At 43.0% G+C, this 20514-nt stretch overlaps 1 protein-coding gene and 1 pseudogene across 6 annotated transcripts in view; both read right to left on the reverse strand.

The window, feature by feature from the left end:
• The window catches only part of RBM20 (RNA binding motif protein 20), a 191726-nt gene extending 173354 nt beyond the window's left edge, over positions 1-18372 (reverse strand). For 2 of the 6 annotated variants that reach the window (XM_066621032.1, XM_066621033.1), the window contains exon 1: positions 17784-18372. In XM_066621032.1, coding sequence (XP_066477129.1) covers positions 17784-17959 — 176 coding nt within the window. In that variant the 5' untranslated portion in view covers positions 17960-18372. Of the gene's footprint in view, positions 1-13493; positions 13563-16039; positions 16099-16610; positions 16631-17783 lie in introns of those variants that run through there. The other 4 variants (XM_066621031.1, XM_066621036.1, XM_066621034.1 and 1 more) reach the window with 4 other exon arrangements.
• Positions 8788-8908, reverse strand: LOC136646209 (5S ribosomal RNA; annotated as a pseudogene).
• Positions 18373-20514: the final 2142 nt, after the last annotated feature.

Consider the following 20514-nt stretch of genomic DNA (forward strand, 5'->3'; position numbering starts at 1 on the left):
CTCTCTTGAAATGCACTTTGGTTAATATGTGCTTTTGGTTCATTAACCATTGTTAATGGTTCATTAACCATTGTCAGACCATTGTCAAATTTTGCTGGGTTAGAGGATAATTTAAATCTTGAATTTCAAAAGCCAATGACAACTGAAGTTTTTTTTTTGTTGTTTCTGCTGCTGGGTATATAGTTTAAAGTATTTGTTTTCACATTGCCTTCATGTGTCATAAAACTCAGAAATTGATTTAAGTGATTTATGAAAGAGCTTCAGTTTTATCTTCTGTAGAAAAGGCTAAAGGGATTTTACATTCAGATACAGTCAATAAAAAGTCATATCTCCTTGTCCATACTGTAAAAGGACACAGAATTTTCCAAATGTTTATGCGAAGTTCATTGCTCATTTACCGATCAAAATTGATCAGGCCAGAAGAATCCAAAAGCTCTACCACAATTGAAAACCCAAAATTTCTTAAGACAGAAAGCTACATTCAGCAAGTCATGTGATGCATAATAATTGTCTCAAATACAAAGTTTATGCAAATATTATTTGATTAATTGATGTAAAAATTCAATTACAATTCGATTCACTCAATGGTTTCCAAACCCCTACAGGGGAGTTGGGAACCAGGTAAACATTTGTGTGGTAAACATTGTGGAGAGTGGGGCATTGATGGTGCTGCAGTGATCACAGCTCCATCACTACCGAGAAGCTTGTACGTATTATACCTGAGGGGCAGAGCTGGCTTCTTGCAGGTTATATATGGGTTTTGAGTAATAACATAAGTAGCTGCTGATTAGTGATAATGGCTGTTTACAGAGCCACAGAAGACATGGGAGGGGGCTGAGAGCCTCCAGGAGCCTGCAAGAGGCCAGCTCTTCCCCCAGGCACAAAACAAGCCCCTTGGTAGTAACGCAGCTGCAATTGCTGCAGCATAGTCACTGCCATCAGAGCAGGATACTCCCCTGCAGGGGGAATGCCTTGCTACTGGTGCCTGTGGTGGGTTGCAACCCACCACTTTGCAAACTGCTGGATTAACTCCATGCCCTGCCAGATAGTTTAGCATGTCTTCACAGTGTCACGAATCCTAGTTAGATTCCCAAAACAGCCCAGAAATGTAGACAAAGAATAGTCAAAGGACCATAGATATCGGAGGGACAAAAGGATCCAGAAGTGGGGCAGAGAGCCTTGACATTTTTTTCTAAAGCTACTAAATGTCTGCTCAACAACACTTTCTAGCATCCAAAAATTTACATTGGTGCTCAAATTTTTTCAGTCTCTGGAGCCCTTTACACTCCTAAAGTCTTAGGGAGCCCTGTTACTGCATGCAAGGAATCTCCAGGAGCCCCAGAGTGCCAACACATGCACAGAGTGGTGCAAACAGGTGGTGGCCACTTATGGTAAGCTCATGCTCACAATGGGTCTCAGGGAGCCCCAGGGCTCCTAGGAGCATACTTTGAGAAATGCTGGTTTAGAAGACATAAGGTATGATCCAAAGAAATGTTTATATTGGAGGGGCTTTCTTTCAAATTCTATTCTGTGTTTTAGGACCCAATCCAAAAGGCCCATAACACTGGCACTGACCTCCAGCACCAGTACTGAGTGTCATAAGTGTGCTGTAAAGCACGTTTACAGCACCCTTGGAAGAAGGAGCGCCAGCACCAAGCTAGCACCAGTTGGTGATAGGCCCAGAGCCAGAAGGACACTGTCCAGAGAAAGGTGGGACCGCCAGGCGGTGGGGCGGGCTTTTGGGGCAGGGGGAGACATTCTGGGCTGAAAAGCCCAACAGAGATTCTCAAGTCTGCACTGGCAAAATAGCAAGTGCAGACTTGATAAGTTCCATTGCAGCTCCTGCACCCTTACTTGTGGGGGAAGGGGATGAACATCCTATTCCCCTGAGACTTCCTCCGGTGGCTTCCCAGCACCCACACAATACAGCGGTCGCTATTTTGGTGCCACTGTTCCTCCAGGCGCTGGGAAGCTTAGGATTGGGCTGCCCATCCGAAGATCAGAAAGAGCTGAATTTTAATTATTTCAACTCAGTACAAAATTACTGCACATTATTCATATCTGCAGTTTCACTTTAAAACTGACATGCATGCTCAATTCCTTCTCATTTGCTTTGCTCGTTTTAATTGAAAATATGTTAAAACCCACAATTGCATTTAAACATTTAATCTTAAGTTTTGAATGTAGTATTTAAACTTATTTTATGTGTTGATCTTTCAGTTCTACCTCAAAAATAGGTAAGTATCTCAAAAAAATCACAAGATAGTATATTACTGGCTAAGGTCACTGGTGGCATATTACTGGTGGCTATGCAGTAAAACAAAGTCACTGCCGAAAAAATTTTGAATAAATAAATAATGAAAATAACAGTAATGAGGATATTCAAGAAGAAAAGAATTATCCAATATCCCACCAGAATGTATCAAAATAAGCAAGGGTTCGGTGAATGGCAATCCTCACAAATATCAAGCAATCAGGAATAAGATCACTGAAATCCATGGAAGCATTTCCAATTATCTCAAAAAGACTTTGGTTTAAAAACTCCATGTTATATACACATAATCTGCAACACAGTGACGTCTTTATTAGTGATCTGACACTCAATTCTAGGTTCTTTGAGTTTGCTTTATTATACAGTGACTCACAAGAAAAATCACACACAAAAAACACTTTCAAAAGTGAATCAATGAAAAAAATTTCAAACAACAATTTTAGGCAGGTTACAAAGAGACCCTTGTGCATGCAGTTCTACTTGTGCAAGGAGGGGTCTCATCTTTGCCCACTGCTCCTTCCAAGTAGTTCCATGTACATCCCACAACAACTGAGGTGCCATTTATCTCCAAGGATTGATTTTTAGGAGGAGCAAGGAGGAAAGATTTGTGAAAGTACTGTTGGATGAGCAGAAGTCGATTTGAAGTTCTCTGGATTGCACTCTATGTCTCAGGAGAATACCAGTTTTTTGTTCTAGGATCCTGATGTCTCTTGCAGTCCCCACCCAACTTGCTCTGTCTTCAAATATTAGAAAGCTTTACCTAGTTTCCACATCTCCAGTCATTTCTCTTTGATCTGTCTTTCATTCTCCAAATATCCTGCAGATACCAAAGCAAATATGAATTAACTGTTTTTACATTGCGACACCCCAGCCAGGGGAAGCCCTGTTGCTGCCAACCTTAAGGGATGGGGTGACAGTAGGGATGGAACCTCCACTATCACATCCCCACTGTGCCAAAAGTGCTTGCTTTGTACTTTTTTGTACTTACCAGAGATTGCTGTGGCCCTCCAGAGGTGTGGGAAGCCCATGGCCCCCTCTGCAAGTCTCCCCACACTTCAGAACTACTCCAAAATGTTATTGCAACCAATTTCCAGTTTTGGGTCATCACCATCCCTCCCCCACAAAGACAGTAGCCCAAACTCTATCTGAGTGTTTGGGAATCACTGCTTAAAATAAAGGATAATAGTACAGAGCTGGTGTAGCACAGAGCGGCTAAAAGACTGAACTAGAATCCAGGAAGGCCCCAGTTTGAACCTCACTTATGCCACAAACTCACTAGGTTGCTATTGGCACACCATTCCCTCTCACAGTGCAATCCTAATGTAAGGCTCTGCACTGGCCCAGAGGATCGCAAACATGCCATAAAGCATGTTTGCGACTACTCTGGAGTACTATGCTGGTGGAAAGGTCTGTGCCAGCCTGCCAGTGCTGCATTCCCACCAACACCCACTGGCAGAGATGATTGGTAGAAGTGGCACAGTGGTAGAAGGGCACAGTGGTAGAAGGGCAGAACAGAAGTGAGGAGGGGGTGTTTCGGGATGGGGAAGGTGGGGAGGAGGCAGTATGGTGTGGGGAGGGCAGAGCAGGCCTCCGCCATATCCTAACCCCCATCCCTGGCCTGAAAGGCCAACTGAAAGGCCAGTAATTTAGCTAGTGCAGATCTGAGTAGCTCCAGTGGGCAGTATAAGGAGAAAAATTTCCTTATACCAAGTAGAACTCCAGCCTCCTCTTAATCGATGCTGGATACAACATAGGTCACTTAGCCCCACTGTGCCAGCGCAATTTGGGCTGCCAGTTTCCGTTCTCCCTCTCCAATATGGGGATTCTATTGGAATAATCTCCAATAACTCACTAAGAGCCCAATCCTGAGCTCTTACCACCAGTCTCCCGCCGAGGCTAAATGCTGCAAATGTGCCATAAGGCACATTATGCAAATGTGTCATAAGCCCTCATTGCTGGTACTAGCTCCAGTCAGCACTGGTGCTAGTGGACCACTGTTGCAAGCACCGCCACTGCTCCACCACTCCATGACTTCCCAAACTGCTGGGCAGTGGAGTGATAGGGGAAGGCAGGAAGGAGGCATTCCGGGATAGAACGAGGAAGCATTCTGGGGGAGAGAGTGAGACAGGACCGCAGGAGCTCTGCTCCTCCACATCCAGAGTCTCCATGTTGGACCATGGATCCAACACAGAGGCTCTTGATTCTACAGCAGCCCAAGGGTTGCCACAGAATCAAGTAGCCCCACTGCGGGGCTACTTGCTTTACCTAGGGCAATGGGACAAAAGTCCCCTTCCCCCAAAGAGCCGCCAGCAACTGCCCTGTTGTGCACAGGATGCCATGACAGCCGTTTCAGTGCCATGATAGTCCTGGCGCAACAGGCAGTTCAGGATTGGGCTGCCCATCACATCAAAATAGTGCACGTGCACTGCTTTGAACACTCAAAAGTGCAATTATTATCTCTGTGAATTTTGCATATCTTAGCTACTCCCTCCTTCCACATGAAACTGTCCACATTTTAATATCGTAACAGACTCCCTTGTGCCAAATATTCATGGAAGGTGAAATCAACAGCTATAAAGAGCAGAACCTTCTCAATTGTAGTGTCATTAACCGTGGAATAGTATCTCCAAGAAAGTTTCCTAGCATCTTCATTTTATAGTTTTCAGTGCTACTGAAACTTTTACATTAAACTTTCAAGTCCTAAATTAATATTGGTTTTACAGCTTTGTGTTTTTCATGTAAGCTGTTATGATCAGAAAAGGGATTCAACATACAGGTAGCCTTGTACCTGTATCCCTGTAGCCTGCAGTGGAACAAGCAGGCCGGCTGGCCTGTGGTGTATTCTGCGCAGGATAGGAGGTGGATCCCTTGCAATTTGATGAAAGGGGATTTATTTCCCCTTACCCCATGTTGAGAAGCAGCCACCTCAATATGGCTACTTGGATCTGCGCCAGCTAAATTGCTGGCACAGATCTGAACAGCTCAGTGTAGTGCCAGGATGCTCAGGAGGGAGTTAAGATATGGCCTAAATGCCGAAGGCTGGTCACCCCCTTTCCAGGCTCAGCCTGCTCACTGGTCCACCTTCACACTGTCCAAAACCACCCCAGTTCTGCCATTCTCTCCTATCCCTGCTGGCCACCCTGGGCCAGCACAAACCTACCTTTATCCAAGCAGTGCAGGGACAGGATACAGCAGGAGCAGACTGGCACACATCCTAACACCAGAGTAACCTGGTCCCAAGTCGCTGCAAATGTGCTTTACAGCATATTTGCAACACTCAGGAGCCTGCTGTGCCAGCGTAAGGTAAGTATTGGATTGCACTCTAAGTTCTGTAAGTTACTGATCATGGTATGCCAAGATACCTGAACTGCCTACAATTAGTGTATTTACCTCAAACAGCAACTGAAACATTCTTTTTTGTTTTCTTAATTTTTATTCTAAACAATTGATTAATGTTCAATTTCTGCTTGAGGCAGCACCATAACAGCATACAAGATCAAGCTGATGTTGTTTAAAATAACCATTAAAATAACCAAGTTATCAAATAATTAGCAAATTGTAAAAATGTTTATATTGATTTAATCAATACAAGAGAAAAATGGTAAAACCCTTACCTAAAACTATTATTTTGCCCAGAAAACTGCTGGCACTAGCTGTTGATGAAGTTGTTTTTACCAAATAGCTGCTGATGAAGTTGTTTTTACCAAATAGCTGCTGATGAAGTTGTTTTTACCAAATAGCTGCTGATGAAGTTGTTTTTACCAAATACATGTAAAAATATTTTAAAATAGCATTAATTCAAAAAGTATAATCTCCAATATCCTACTGCTAATAGCTTGCCTGACCAGAACTAAAACTCAAAACAAAAGTTAATTACAAAGGGAAAAAACCTGAAAACAAAGAAAATGGAACTAACAGAATAAGGCTACTAAATTATTTACCAATGGCTCCTTTGTTATTTCAGAAGAAGGATGTGCCAACAACACACCATGAGGGTGTACTTCTTACAGAAGGTGATGACTACGACACATAATGACCTTGAATAAAGCTGTAAACAGAAGCGAGAGCAGACACTTGGTCCCTAGCTGGTAGGAAAGTGGTGACCGACAAAGAATGTGCCAGGTGCCCAGGTGGCGAAAGAGTAGAGTATGAATGTGGCTTAGCAGACATGGATAGTTAGGCTATGAATGTTAAGAAGTGCTAAAAGGAGGTGCTTATGGTTAGCCGAACAGGACATGGGTAGATAATTATACTGGCTTGCTTACTAACAAGATTTTTCTGTTCTTGTTTAAAAGAAACTCAACCTAGAATGTGGGCGTTCATGAAATACCTACACCATAGATACCCACCTATATGATAAGCAATTTCTGCCAATAAATCAAGTGTAAATCATCTCCTTGCCTTATCTTCAGTTCACTCAGGAGTCAGAGCTGTTCAGGTACATCGAGGACAATGCAGAGAGAATTACAGGGCTATTAGGGCCCAATCCTATCCAATTTTCCAGTGCCAGGGCAGCCGCAATATAGCCCCAAGGTAAGGGAACAAATGTTCCCATCCCTTAAGGAGGCCTCTGTGACTTTCTCCCCACCACAGGATGCAGTGCATGCCCCATTGGCATGGCTGCACTGGCACTGAAAAAATTGGATCGGATTGGGCCATTAGTCTCCAATGCAGTGAGGTTGCAAAACTGCAGCCAAAGTTAATTTTTTCCCTCCTTCTGAGAAAAAAGTAAGCCAAGGTTCAAAGCTTCCATTTAAATCAAATGTAGCTGCACTTGCTAACACTCATTCCTTATTGCTTGTCTCTCCACTGTGACTGAACTGCACAATCCCAGTTATGTGTTATAAATTGTATGTTATATGTTGAGCCTGTGGCTTAACACACCAGGCACCTTAAATGATTTAATTAATGGTTCTGCTGGTATGTTGTTTAGGGGCACTTAGTGTTTACAAAAGGTTGTGAAGACCAGAATTTAGAAAGTTAATCAATTAGTGTATCTTATGATCTTTCACTATATTTTTTATAAATTAGAGACTGTACGGTTCTTAGGTAACAATTACTGGTAAGTTATTTTTAGCATCTGGTCTTGGGTAAAAATCAGGCAAAATTATGGTCAGACACTCCCTTCCCAACACTCCCCCCGAACTTATCCAAGAGTCATAGAAAAATCCATATTCTTGCTCAAGCCTGCCCTTGACTTATCTGTGAGAACGATTTATGGGTGGGTGGATTTTTGGTCTACAAATGTAATGACAACATAAAATCATAAGCACTTTCTTCCCTCCTCTTCTCCTCCAGTCTTTGTCCAATGAACACTGTGAGGAGTAGGGAAAACACAATGTAAGCCTTCTGAATTTGCATGAAATCCTATAACATCAGCATGAATACATCATTAAAAAGCTAAATGATCTTTTAAAATATACAACAATGAAGGTTTTAACTTTCCATAACAGAATTTTCCTAAAATAGCTAATAGGCATACAGGACTTCCAAAACATCATTAAACAAAAGCCCAGTCCTATCCTATAACCCAGAGGTTTTCAGACTGGGGTGTTGTGACGCCCCAGCCTGAGGGACCTGGCCTCTTTCTCCTTAAGAGGCTGGGGCAGGCAGGAGGCAGGGAGGAGGCAGCGGCGCGATGCCCATGATTGCACCTCTCAGGGGGCTGCAGGGGCTTGGCTGTACTTACCAGAGCCTTCTGCAGCCTCCCAGGGTTGCAGGGAACCCTGCGCGACTGTCTGCAGAGCTCCCTGATGCTTCCCAAGTGAAAGTTGGGCAGTAGCGCCCTGCCTCCGCTAAACCGGAAGTGGAGTGCAATCACTCCACTTTCACTTCTAATGGGGCTGCAGGGACTGAGATGCCCTCACCAGTCCCTGTAGCAGCTGTCCTGGGGTGCGGGGAGCCCTATGCGAGCTTCTGCAGGGCTTCCCAGGTCAGCAGAAGTTAAAGTGGAGCGATCACGCTCCACTTCTGGTTTTGTGGAGGTGGAGCGCAATCACTCCACTTTCTGTTCTGCTGACCTGGGGAGCCCTGCAGATGCTCGCGCAGGGTTCCCTGCACCCTAGAACGACTGCTGCAGGGACTGGTGAGTACGTCCCAGTCCCTGCAGCCCCCCTGAGCGGCACAATCCTGGGGATTGCGTCACTGCCTCCCCGCCGCCCCTGCAAGGACTTACTGTGGGTTTCAAACTCCAGGAGAGTTTGAAAACCGCAGCTATAACCCTACACTGGTGCAGCCACACCAAAAATGGGTGCACTGTATCCAGTGGGAAGGGAGCAGATTGGGAGGTTTCAGCAGGGAAAGGGGATTTAAAGCCTCCCAATTCACAACAGGTCTCCTTGGACCTGCACTAGCAATTTCTGTAGTGCAAGTCCTAAAAGAGAAAGGGGGTGCAGGTTCGAGTAGATCCATTCTAGCATCAGGGACTTACAAATATTCCCTTACCCAGAGGAGACCACCAAGACTGCTCTCCAGAAGATGGCTGGCAACCTTCAGTCTTGAAAGACTATGGTATAAGCCTACAGCACCCGGTATTCCCAGGCGGTCTCCCATCCAAGTACTAACCAGGCCTGACCCTGCTTAGCTTCCGAGATCAGATGAGATCAGGCATGTGCAGAATGTAGTGTGTAATCAGGCGGTATGGCTGCATCAGCAGGTGGAGGGAAAGGATAGGACTGAGCCCTTATAGATCTTACTGTTAAAAAATATATTGTCTATCAATACATATACAGAGTCTTGAAAATACTGAAAAGTGTTCATTATTATAAGACTTTAGATGGGTCAAATAAAAAAAGGTTACTCAAACTCATTGCACTCATTTGCATGTCACTGAAATCATTAGGGCTACTTGCCTTTCAGAGGCTCCAGTATATAGGAGAGTCCACAGAGTTTGGCTACAGCTTGTTTCCAGTTCTTGACTTAAATGCTTAGTAGTCAAATATTAATCACTTTGACATGCATTATTGTTATGCTTAAGTCTCCAATCATGATGCCTAAATCACTGGAGCCAATTGTGTTAATGGTAAAGTTTATAGCTTGCATGCAGAAGGTTTGAAGTTCAATCCCTAGCATTTGCAGGTAAGGATGGAGTAGGGCTGAAATCCTAGAGCACCACCATTCATCAGCGTGGACAAGAGATGGACCAACAGTCTGACTCAGTATAAGGAAGCTACTTATGTTCAAGCTACTTCCACACTGCACTGAGATGAACATGTAGTTATTATTACTATCATGATTATTATCTATAAAGTGCTTTCCTTCAGCATAGTACTGAAAGCATTCTACAACAATAGTAAAAAAAAAAATCAAGTTCTAACATGCTCATAAGCACAAATATAAAAATGCACAGAACAAATCATTAGGAACTTCCACGTAGGACAAATGTAAAAGGTTGCTGGAACTGTCCGCAAAACAATAGAGAAAGGTGCCTAAACAGTTTTCCCTGAGCAAGGAATTCCACAACTGTGGAGAAACCACCAAAAAGACTAAGATCTCCTTGACCTGACCTCATAAAAAGATAGGATCAGAAGCAGGCTGTCCCCAGTGGGGTGAGAGGACCATATGAAAGATAAGCCAAGTGCACTGGCTTTTAGAGTTTTAAAGCTTAAAAGGTTAATTCAATGAAAATAGGTACATTACAGTGAAAAATGGTTCAAACTGAAATGTCTGAAATGTCTAACAAATATACCGATGTTCATGGACAACAAAGAAACATTAAAAAATGGGTACCAAAGAGAAGTAAGTACACTACGCTAATGGATTCCAAATAGGTTGGTTAGGGCTTTATTATCTTCCATTATTACTTTTTTTAAAAAAAATGAACATAGAGGTATGAGCACAATGAGCATAATTACAAATTAATAGACGCTGTTGTAGTTTTCTGTAGTAATATTAAGAAAATTAATCATGATGGGGTACTAATTTCACAAGGTAGTTTCAGCATTGGAATAGGCTGAATTTCATGAAAAGGCTGCTTGAACAAAAAGCAAACAATAAATATATGTAACTTTCTTAAGGGTCTCCTGATGGGAACAGCAATATTAATATTTTTTAATGTCCAGATCCCATTTTGTTAAAGAAAAAAAAATCCACTGTAATGTGTTTGCTTTATTTGTCCTTGCCTTAAAGGATATCATTTTCTATTTTGAATAACGCATATCATGGGACAGATACTTCTGCAAATCCAATCCATATAGCTTGGAGATTAGTGATCCTTTCCCTTTTACAACCTACAAAAATCACCATGTTCTACCAGGCTATCTCAAATTAGATAATGACTGAAAATAACAATAAAACAGATTTGACAGGATATCTCTATTCTCAGGAGAGTCTGCATGCTTTGAGATGGCGGCAATTCAAGCGAGTTGCTCTTCTTCTGAAGCTGCCTCTGAACTTTCTCTAAAGAAGTTCAAAATGTTTTGGTCACAGTGAATCCCATTACAAAAGCCTATTCAAATTTTACATTTCACATCCATGACAAAACTGAAAATTTTCTGTATACTTCTTGTGAGACATTTAAACAGTGACTAGTCTGATTCTATAATCAGTTGACTGCATCAGACAGTGGCAGACTGTTTCCACATATATACCAGTAAATGGCAAGGGTGTAAATAACTGAGTGAAATACTAAAGAATCATAAAATTAAAAAGACTTATTTGTGACAGAATCTTCTCAACTGTCCCCATGTTTCAGTTTGAATTATGATTTATACTATTTGTTAAAACTCCTAGTTGATATTATTAGTCACTATCAAAGTACGCAGCTCATTAGGTGTACAATGTCAGGTGCATGGAGCTTAAGACAAGACTAACATGTAGACACATTATGTGGTGAGAAAGAATGAAATGTGGAATATACCATAAAGAAATATGTAGCTTAGTAAGTTTCTTAGTTCTGTGTTTGCTAGTATTGCCAAGGTTCATTTCTCATACTCTCATTTTTGAATGGATAAAGTTTGTGTGATTAACTTCCTGTTTAGTTTTGCAAAAGGGGAATGAACTTGGGTAAAGGAGACGGGGAAGGGTATTGGTTAAGGCAGAGGAAGTAAAATACCACAGTAGTAAAAAGAAATAAAAAGTGGTAGAGAGCAAAAGTAAAAACAGAAGACATTTAGTTTTAGTTTTTATTTACATTACTAAATCACAATTTAAAAAAAATTAAGGAATGACATCCAGTAACCCAGATACAGAAAAACTGTTAGAATAGCCTTATAAACAGCTTAGGGAACAATCCTAACCAGTCCGATTGTGTTGCAGCCTTAGTTTTTTTATAATACACACAATGAACTATATATATTTCTCATACTCATTCACAGTTTCCAAATGAAATTGTTTCAATTCTTGATAACAAAAACACAATAACTAAAATACTGCAATCACCACTATGTTTTAAGTATAACGCCAAAAAGTGCACTCGATCAAATTTAGATTTTTCCTTTTCTTCAGTGGAAACCAAACCTACTTTAGGATGCAAGGTGAGAAAGGCTAGATCCATTCTAGTTATTTAAATAAGCCCATTTATTCACAAGAACTGCAGTACAGGTTGAGTCTCATTATTCGCGAGGGTTCCATTCCAAGAACTCACGTGGATGGCAAAAAATGCACTATAGCAAATCAATTTAAAAACAAAGTCTCTTTGCTCTGGTGATTTAAAAGAAGCCTTGCTGACCTTTATAATGCACACAGAGGCAATCAGTGTCTCTCCAGGCACTTAGGCTTCACTACGAGGCAGCAATCTCTCCCTTCACCAGCAGCCCCAACAAGGGGAAGAGAAGGTGATAATTGCTGCCATTTAGCCTTAGTTTACATGCTCAGGGGAAGGGAGGAGTGAAGCTTGCAGAGAGAATGATTGATGGATTTTCAGCCAGCTGCCCTCTCTGGCATTATTAAACCACTGTTTTCCTTTAATTTAAAGGGCCCTTCCCATCAGCTTTGAGATAGAAAAATCTGTGGATACTTAGGTTATACCTGTAATCACTTGTATGACCATCTCTCTGCAACAGTAAAAAGCAGTTTTTTAAACTGTGATTTTAAAGGGATGCATTTTTTCCCTTCTCCAGGGATCAGCACATTCCTTCTCATTTACAGAGTGCCGTTCATGTTGAGTCAAATCCATGTATAAAAAATCTGTGTATAACAAGGCTGGAGCTGTATTTACTTTTCACCAAAGTAACACGTTAATAGGAATTTCAAACATGTGTGCCACTGATTATATCCTAGGCCATTATTTTTGCATGTGCAGTGGGAATAATAAGAACTATTTCTGTGAAATAGTACCATTAAGTTTGTTATTTAAAATTACCAGAAACATGCATTTTGAATGTGTTCTCAAGTAGTGGTGAGGAGCACCATGTATTTAAAAAAGTGGAGTTTGATTTGACAAATGTATACCTGAGGCTGAATTTTCCATTGAAATCAGTGCACTTAAGTAGATTTCGGGCATGATCTTCCCTTAGTTAAGCTCTACTAGTTCCCATTAGTTTTAGTTTTAATGAGAATATGTACTTTGGTATTCTGCTTAAATAAATGGTTTGTAAAAGCACTGGCTGTTAGCTTTCATGTTTTGAAAATGCAAATAAATATTATGTATGAAGAAATGTTATAAGCAAAATATATACCTAATCTTAGCAACTGCAGTCCATGAAAATACACAGAATATATTAAATTCTGACATTTGCTTGAAATATTTATTTACAGCTTTGTTCCACGATCTCCCCCCCCCCAAAAAAAATTTATTGTGATTACAAGACAGGAGAAGTTAGACACGTTTAAATCCTATTCATAAAAGGATTATAGGAGACAATCCAGTCTTACTGCATTGTTCTTTTTCCTCACTGTTCTGAGGGCAGAATTCCCCCACTACTCTTTCCCATCATTCCCCCTCCACTATATGCAGATCTATGAATGTGTACTGGGATGCATGAACAAACACACTCCTATACAAGAGACAGATTGGGTCATCCCTGAAATGCAACTAACTGTGTGTTGGATTACAGTCTCTGCAATTTATTCATTCAGTACCTTCAGACACAACATAAAATGATTTCATGTTTCCCTTTAATTCAATAATTATTTTCAATCATACGTGCCAAATTACACCTTGGAAAATTAATAATCTGTTCGCTCAGATAGCAAGCTGTCAAATGTGATTTGGTAAGAATGCCATCGCCCACACCAACTGAAATACCACTGGAATGATGAAGTCTGCCTGGACTCTACTCACCCATCAAGAATCAACACAAATCCTTTCCATTTCTGCCATGCCATTGGCTAACTCTCTGGTCAGGTTTGCCATCCTGTGAATACATCCTGAATTGCCTCTCTCTCTACAACCCCTAGGAAGCCAAACATCCCTTTAGGAAATCCTAATGCAGATGGCAGCATTTATGCATTTCATTCACAGAACAGATGAAATGAAGTATCCAGAACATAACCAGAATATTCTCTAACACTTGATTTTAAAGCAGAAAACATTGGCATATAACTTGATAGCGTTTTAGTGAACTGCAGGGTAAGTGTGATGAAGAGTTAGCATTATCATGCCTACCACAGTCCAGACAGAATGATCAATCATTTCTGTAGCTATTCCCATGAAACTTATCTGTGAAAGTCACATAAAGGCCACCCAGTGAGTTTCACAGCAAGTGGTGCTTTGGTCTCCCACTTCCAAAAACACTCTATTTCACATCAGAATAAAATTCCTTTTGTAATTTAATCATCTACTATTTTTGCTTATACTTGAATATGAGATTAGGCGACAGGATGCAACATTCTTAATATCGCATTTTACTTGCTAGTTTTCCTTCACAAGAACTGTAATTATTTCCAGACCAAAATGCCATTTCTCACAGAAAACATATTAAGTCTGAAATTATAACCTTCCTAAAAATGTAATTTACCAACTGAGAACTAGCTATTCATATAACAAGCTAATATATAATGTGGTCTTCACACCACTCATTGTCGTTCACGTTTATAACATTCATGGAAATTATGAATATAAAGTTCTGAACATTTTTTTCAATCTGGGAAACCGTCAATCAGTTAATGCCTAACAAGGCTGTGATCAAGACTGCAGTTTAATTTGTTTCAATAAAGACTAACGCTGTTCTTGTTGGAATAAAAATATTTGCAATGTTCTATCTCTACAGTTTTGCAGAAGGAATATCAGAGAAGGCATTTAATAGGAATTAAGTATAGTATATGGTACTTTCTAACTAAGCAATACACAAGAGTCTTTATTCAACTCAGTCAAGCCAATCACCGCATAGTTTCTTTCTGCTTCAACTCTTTACAGGTCAAGACCAAAAAATCCTGTGTGAAGACAGACAAATCCCTACAAGAAAAGTAATTTTGTCTTTGTGCCATACCAACATGGTAGAATTCCAGAAAAATTCTGGAAAGCAACAGAAAACAAGAGTTTGAATACCTTCTCTCTGGAGTTTTCCTTAAAACAGACTTTATACTTTAGCAATGTATAACTTTTCACAAAACATTTTTTCATAATCCCTATGCTGATTAATATTTCTTATATTCAAAAGACTTCTTTAAATAGTCCATACAATGAGCCCAATGACACCCTAAAACTAGTAATTTTCTATTTACTAGAGTAAGGATTGAAGCATCTTAATTATATCAACATGAAGGATTAAATTATGCAGCGTAGTTACAAATACCGCGATCATGTTGCGCTGCCATAGATGGGAGTGTTTGACATTTGCTATTTTACGCCAAGCCGCCATGATGGAGAATGTCTGGAAGACACCATGTTCTTTAATTCAAATTTTTGAAGACAAATATTATGGTGTGGGTCTCACTTTACAATTCACTTATTTTAGCACTCACTAAACAAACGCACAATGTTCATAAATAGACAGCTTAGACCCTGTAATTGCTCCCGGTTTTACAATATTTAGAAGAAAGTAAGATTGCCATCACCTTCCACCCAATCTTTTGGTTGTGTAACAGAAATTGTTGATAAATATCTAAACGTAAGGGACTATCTTACAATACCATATTGTGAAAGCCTAGACTCTTTTTCAACCCAAGTATAAAATGAAATTATACTCCAACTCACTTCCATGGACACTATTTAGCGCTATTATACTGGTCACATATCAACAAAAAAAGCATTCACAGCAAAATCTTCATTTGCCCCTAAACCTTTGTACCTCAGGGTGGGAACAGATATTTTTTGAAAAAAAAATAATGTGATATTAAGTATCTTGTAAGAAGCTAAATTGCCCCCATGCAAGTTTGCACACTCCATCAAAATACATAATGTTTATTTAGTGAAAAGACTTCCACCCCAACTTTCCCCAAAGGCACTGAAGGCAGCTAACAATATCAGTATTAAATATAAAAATACATACAATGAAATACATTACAATACAATACATACAATACATACAATACATTAATGCAAACATTAATGCACACCAACATTTCAGTCGAAAGATGTACCTTCTAGCTGGCAAGAATGTGAGGACAACTTGCTTAAAAACTTCTTTGATACATAAAACCATGCATAGCATTCTTTGAAAGAATCACTGATAGAATGTTGGATATGAATGCTTTAGAAAAAAATATTAATCATTTCCAAATATTGAAAGCAGTTTCCTATGGAAAACTACTTTACAAGCTCCATGTTGAATAAGGCTAGCTTTACTTTGCAATGCATAACAAAGTTTCATTCTCAGATTTACAACCACTGCCAACACAAAAAAATAGAGTTGTATCCTGAACACAAAAAAACACTACAGTACTCACTTTGAGAGTCCCAAGTAAAATATGAAAAACTGACTTTCTGCCATACTTTGCTAAATGGCCACACTCAAACACATCTTTTTTTCCAATCAGACAGGCAAGGACAACCATAACATTGTGGTGACCAAACGGAGAAAACATATCCACATATGCTTCAGCACAATGTCATCCGTTATGCAGTATTTAGATAACAATATCATAATTTATAAAGTTAAACTGCAGGTGTTTCCTTTAATCAGGAACTACACCTAGCCTTTGGATACTTGTACGCTTACCAATTTTGTATCACTGACGACAGCAAAACTAAAATCACAACAGATGGGTCTACGTTGTAATTACTATATATTGCGACTAGGGGACGACTAATATTAGTATAAATTTAAGAGAATATTGGTACTCCTTGGTATGGAAATAGTTAGCTAAATTTAATGTAAATTGTTAGGTAATGCATGATGGATATTTTAGGTTTTAAGCTCAATTCACTTTTTTTTCTTGTTTTGTGTTTTGCTGTTATAAAGGACAACTTCTTAGTTTTTTTTTAACTTTGTCAAACACAGCTTTAAGAAACTGTTACCTCATCAGCAATATTTCTTGCTGGGTTGTTGTTTTTGGGATGTACACCAATAGAGGTTATTCTGATTCTGGGTATTAGTATAAATTAAGAGGCATTTCAGGCCAAGTACACTTTCTCCTTCCAATGCCACCACTATTTCATTTCATATAATGTGCACTTCACTTGCATTCCAGCACATCTCCCACGCCTCTATACCAGTACATTTAAAAGAGAAAAAAGAAAATATAAACTAGAGTGGACAAGAACGGGTGGCTACCGGAAGCGCCCCAGTGTTTGGAGTGGTGCGGGGAATAAGCTAAAGCCATTTCTGCCCAATGCTGCATATAGGCAACAGGGACCAAATGTGTACACCTGTGGGCCGGGCAGACGTGGGTTAAAGGAAAACGCAACCACACCACAATCAAGTGTGAGGAAGCACCATTTCGGAGGGAGCGCACGCTCATCTGTGGGACGGCGCCTTGTCCCCGCCGCTGCGGAAGGCTAAGGAGGTGAAGCGCCGTCCCGGGCAGGCCGGTTGACGTGTATTGTTTGCAAGAGAAGCGTCTCATTCACTGGGCTCGGGATTCCCCTTTTGTAGGTGCCTGAAATACTCCCGGAGAGAGCCCCAGCCTTTGCATGTCTACTCAGAAGTAAGTCCCATTCTAGTCAATGGGATTACTCCCAGGTAAATTTGGATAGAATTGCAGCCTTTGGCCACAGTCCCATTCTAGTCATGCCCATGCCCAGCCCCTTACTCCCAGGTAAGTTTGGATAGGACGGTGGCCAAAAGTTACAATCCTAGCCACACATTCCTGGGAGTAAGCCCCATTGACTAGAATGGGATTTACTTCTGGGTAAGGCTGGGGTTCATACATAGGCTGGGGTTCTAAGGCTGCACTCCTATCCACACTTTCCTGGGAGTAAGCCCCATAGCCTAGGATGGAACTTACTTCGGAGTAGACATGCATAGAATTGGGCTCGGGTTGCAATCTTATCTATGCCTTCCTGGGAGTAAGCCCCATCGGGACTTGCTTCTGAGCAGGCATGCACAGGATGGGCTCCAAGGCCGCCAGTGTTCTGAACAGCACATCGCTGCCCGCCCTGCCTCTGCCCAGGGCTGCAGGGGGAGGGCACGCAATGTGGCAGGGGCGAGGGGGGGAGAGAGCCACGCACCCCCCCCCCAACGGCACTTACTTCTGGATGAGCTGGGGCAGGCAGGGTGTCTGCGGCATCCCCCTGGCGGGGCCGCCAGCGCTGCTGCTGCCGCTACCGCCTGGCTGGGGGTGGGCCGAGCCGTGGGCATCTCTGTCGGGTTGCTCGGGGCCGTTGGGGTCCGGGGCCTGGTTCATGGCAGCCGCTGCTGGGACCATTCAGGCAGATAAGAGGGCCAGCCAGCAGCACCCGAGTGAGTCCCTCCTCGGAAGCCGCGGGGCGGGCGAGTCACCCGACCCCGGCTGGACAGCGCGTCCCGCAAGAACTCGAAGCAGGCGCCGGCAAGTGCCACTCGCAGCCCAGCCGCCCCGACGCGCTCGCCCTTTCGGGAAGCTGTCTCTGCTGAGGGGGCGGCGGGCGAGCGGCTTGGAAAAGGCATTTATATGGCGATGCCTGGCGCAGGAGCCAATGGAGGGAGGAGGTGCCCCCTCCCGCGCCGCCAGCCTCTGGGAACCCCGGCCGTCTGGGGATTTCGCTGACTGGAGGCTGGCTGGGGCGACAAGGAGCGCCCGTACCCTGGACAGTGTGTGCTGTAACGGGGGGGGAGGGGGACGAGCAGCAGCTTCATCCTCCGACTGAGCGGAAAAACGTAAAATAACGGTCACTAACTGTCTTCTCAGTCCCCCGCGCAGCCTTTGGGGGGCGGCACGGCTGGTGCCTTCGACCGTTGCTCGCTCCTCGGCCCCGCCCTCCTCCCTCACCCCTTCAAACTTTTGGCGCCAACGGACATCCTCTGGCGCACGCGCACTGGCTTTGCCCCTGTGCTCCAGTACAGGCCCCTGACTAGAGGCAGGTGGGTTCTTCTGCCACAGGTGTGGTAGAGGCGACCCAAGGTGTATCTAGAAGCCCTGGTGCCCCGAGACAGTGATGTCAAGATATGACGTCATGATGTTGCTTTGTACTCCCCCTGGCAGCTTCACCCCCTTTCCTTCTCCTGTGGAGTCTCCCATTTGAAAGGGCAGCCCCTTCAATGGGGAGCATCCCCAGGAGAAGGAATGGGGGTGTGACGCTGCCACTGCTTCTTCCGGGAGAATCCAGAAGCGCCCCCTTGGTGTAGCGCCTGGGCAGGTGCCCCTTAGGCTGCACCCTGGTTACACCTCTGGCCAGGGGCCACCTTGCTCCCACTGCCCTTTCTTGGGTACATTATTTCCTATTTCGTGGGTATGTACCCTCACCATCTCTCTTCCAGAGGAGAGGTGATTGTGGGTGACAGTGGCTACTGCTGTCACCTCACCCCCTCCTCTAAAGGGAGCCGCCCTGGGTCCCTTTAGGGAGAAGTGCAGGATATAAATAAAGTTTATTATTTATTATTCCTCTACAAGGTTGGAGAAGGAGCAAGACGGTGCTGACAGCAGCCTTCTCAGTCCATCCGTCATTTCTTCCTCCTTGGACAGCAGGGCTGAGAGGGCCACAGCCAGTGTTGTATTTCCTCCTCACTTTTTGACGAAGAGGAGAAGAACATGGCAACAATGACAAGAATGGTAGCAGGCCAGTGCCATAGCTAAGGGGGAGTAGGGGGTACATTGCCCCAGGAACCATGCCTTGAGGGGGTTCCATCCTGCACCCCCAAAGGCAGACCTGAGGCAAAAACAGCAGCCTTTGAGGCTTGGAAGTGCCTTTCTAATGCCACCAGGAGACCTTCTGAGGCCTAGGGAGGTTGAGCTGGAGGGGTGTTAAAATTTTTGTGCCTTTGAGTGCTGGATACCTTCACTACGCCACTAGTAGTAGGAGTGGCATTTTTCTCATTCACCACTGCCACCTCAACCCCAATGGCACCTCTCTGTTCTTTCCATTATCCAGTGATGTACTACCACCACCATTCTTCCGCTCTTTCTTGGTTCCTGGGTATTCAGATGGCAGAGGGAAAAGGAGGCAAAGGAACTGTGGAGGTGAGCAAGCTGCTGGGCTAGAGCAGTGGTGCTCAAAGTGTCATCCATTGACTGGTGCCAATCTGCGAGACATTGGCTGCCAATCCATTGCATATTTCCAGGGAAAGAGTCATTATATGACATAGATATGGTACTGATCCCTAGCACACAAGTATTGGGGAAAAGAAATTGCAAGTCTATCACATAGTTTGAGAAGCACTGGGCTAGAGCATTCTAGCTTTGGTGTTGGGAGGGGAGACGGTGCAAGATCTCAGTAATGTGAGCTGCAGCAATCTGACACCTCCATCTTCCACCAGTCTGCCATCAGAGGCAACCACCTCACTCAGATACAGTCACAGAGATCAACCAGCTTGGCTTCTAACCTCTTAACAGGACCCACCCATCTGGGTCAACTCCTTAACCCCCCCTCAGCACCAGTCAGCTGTCACAGATTCCCCCCCCCCATTCACTGTTGGAGAGGGTGAGAAGATCCATCACTTGACATCAGTAAACTTGGGGAGAGACCAGGGCAGGACATTGCCCCAGGTCCTCCAGCAGCTTAGTACCAGTACTAACCTCACCCCACCATATTAGTAGATTGGCCCTGACCAGTGATACTAGTCATCCTCATTTAGCAAACGGAGGCAGAAACTGTTGCTCAGTTCAGTCACCACTGCCTCTGATAAATCTGGCTGGGATTGGGCCCACCATACTATCCAGATGGAGCAGGTGAGTATGGTGAAGGCGACAGCTGCTGCCTCTGCTACTTACTTCTCTGAGCAACTGGGCAGCATGGTAGGTAGGTGAACTCCAGTTCACCTCAGCACCATTTGGAGGGATATAAT

Source organism: Tiliqua scincoides, chromosome 3, assembly GCF_035046505.1.
Source record: "Tiliqua scincoides isolate rTilSci1 chromosome 3, rTilSci1.hap2, whole genome shotgun sequence".
In the NCBI taxonomy this organism is placed as follows: Eukaryota; Metazoa; Chordata; class Lepidosauria; order Squamata; family Scincidae; genus Tiliqua; species Tiliqua scincoides.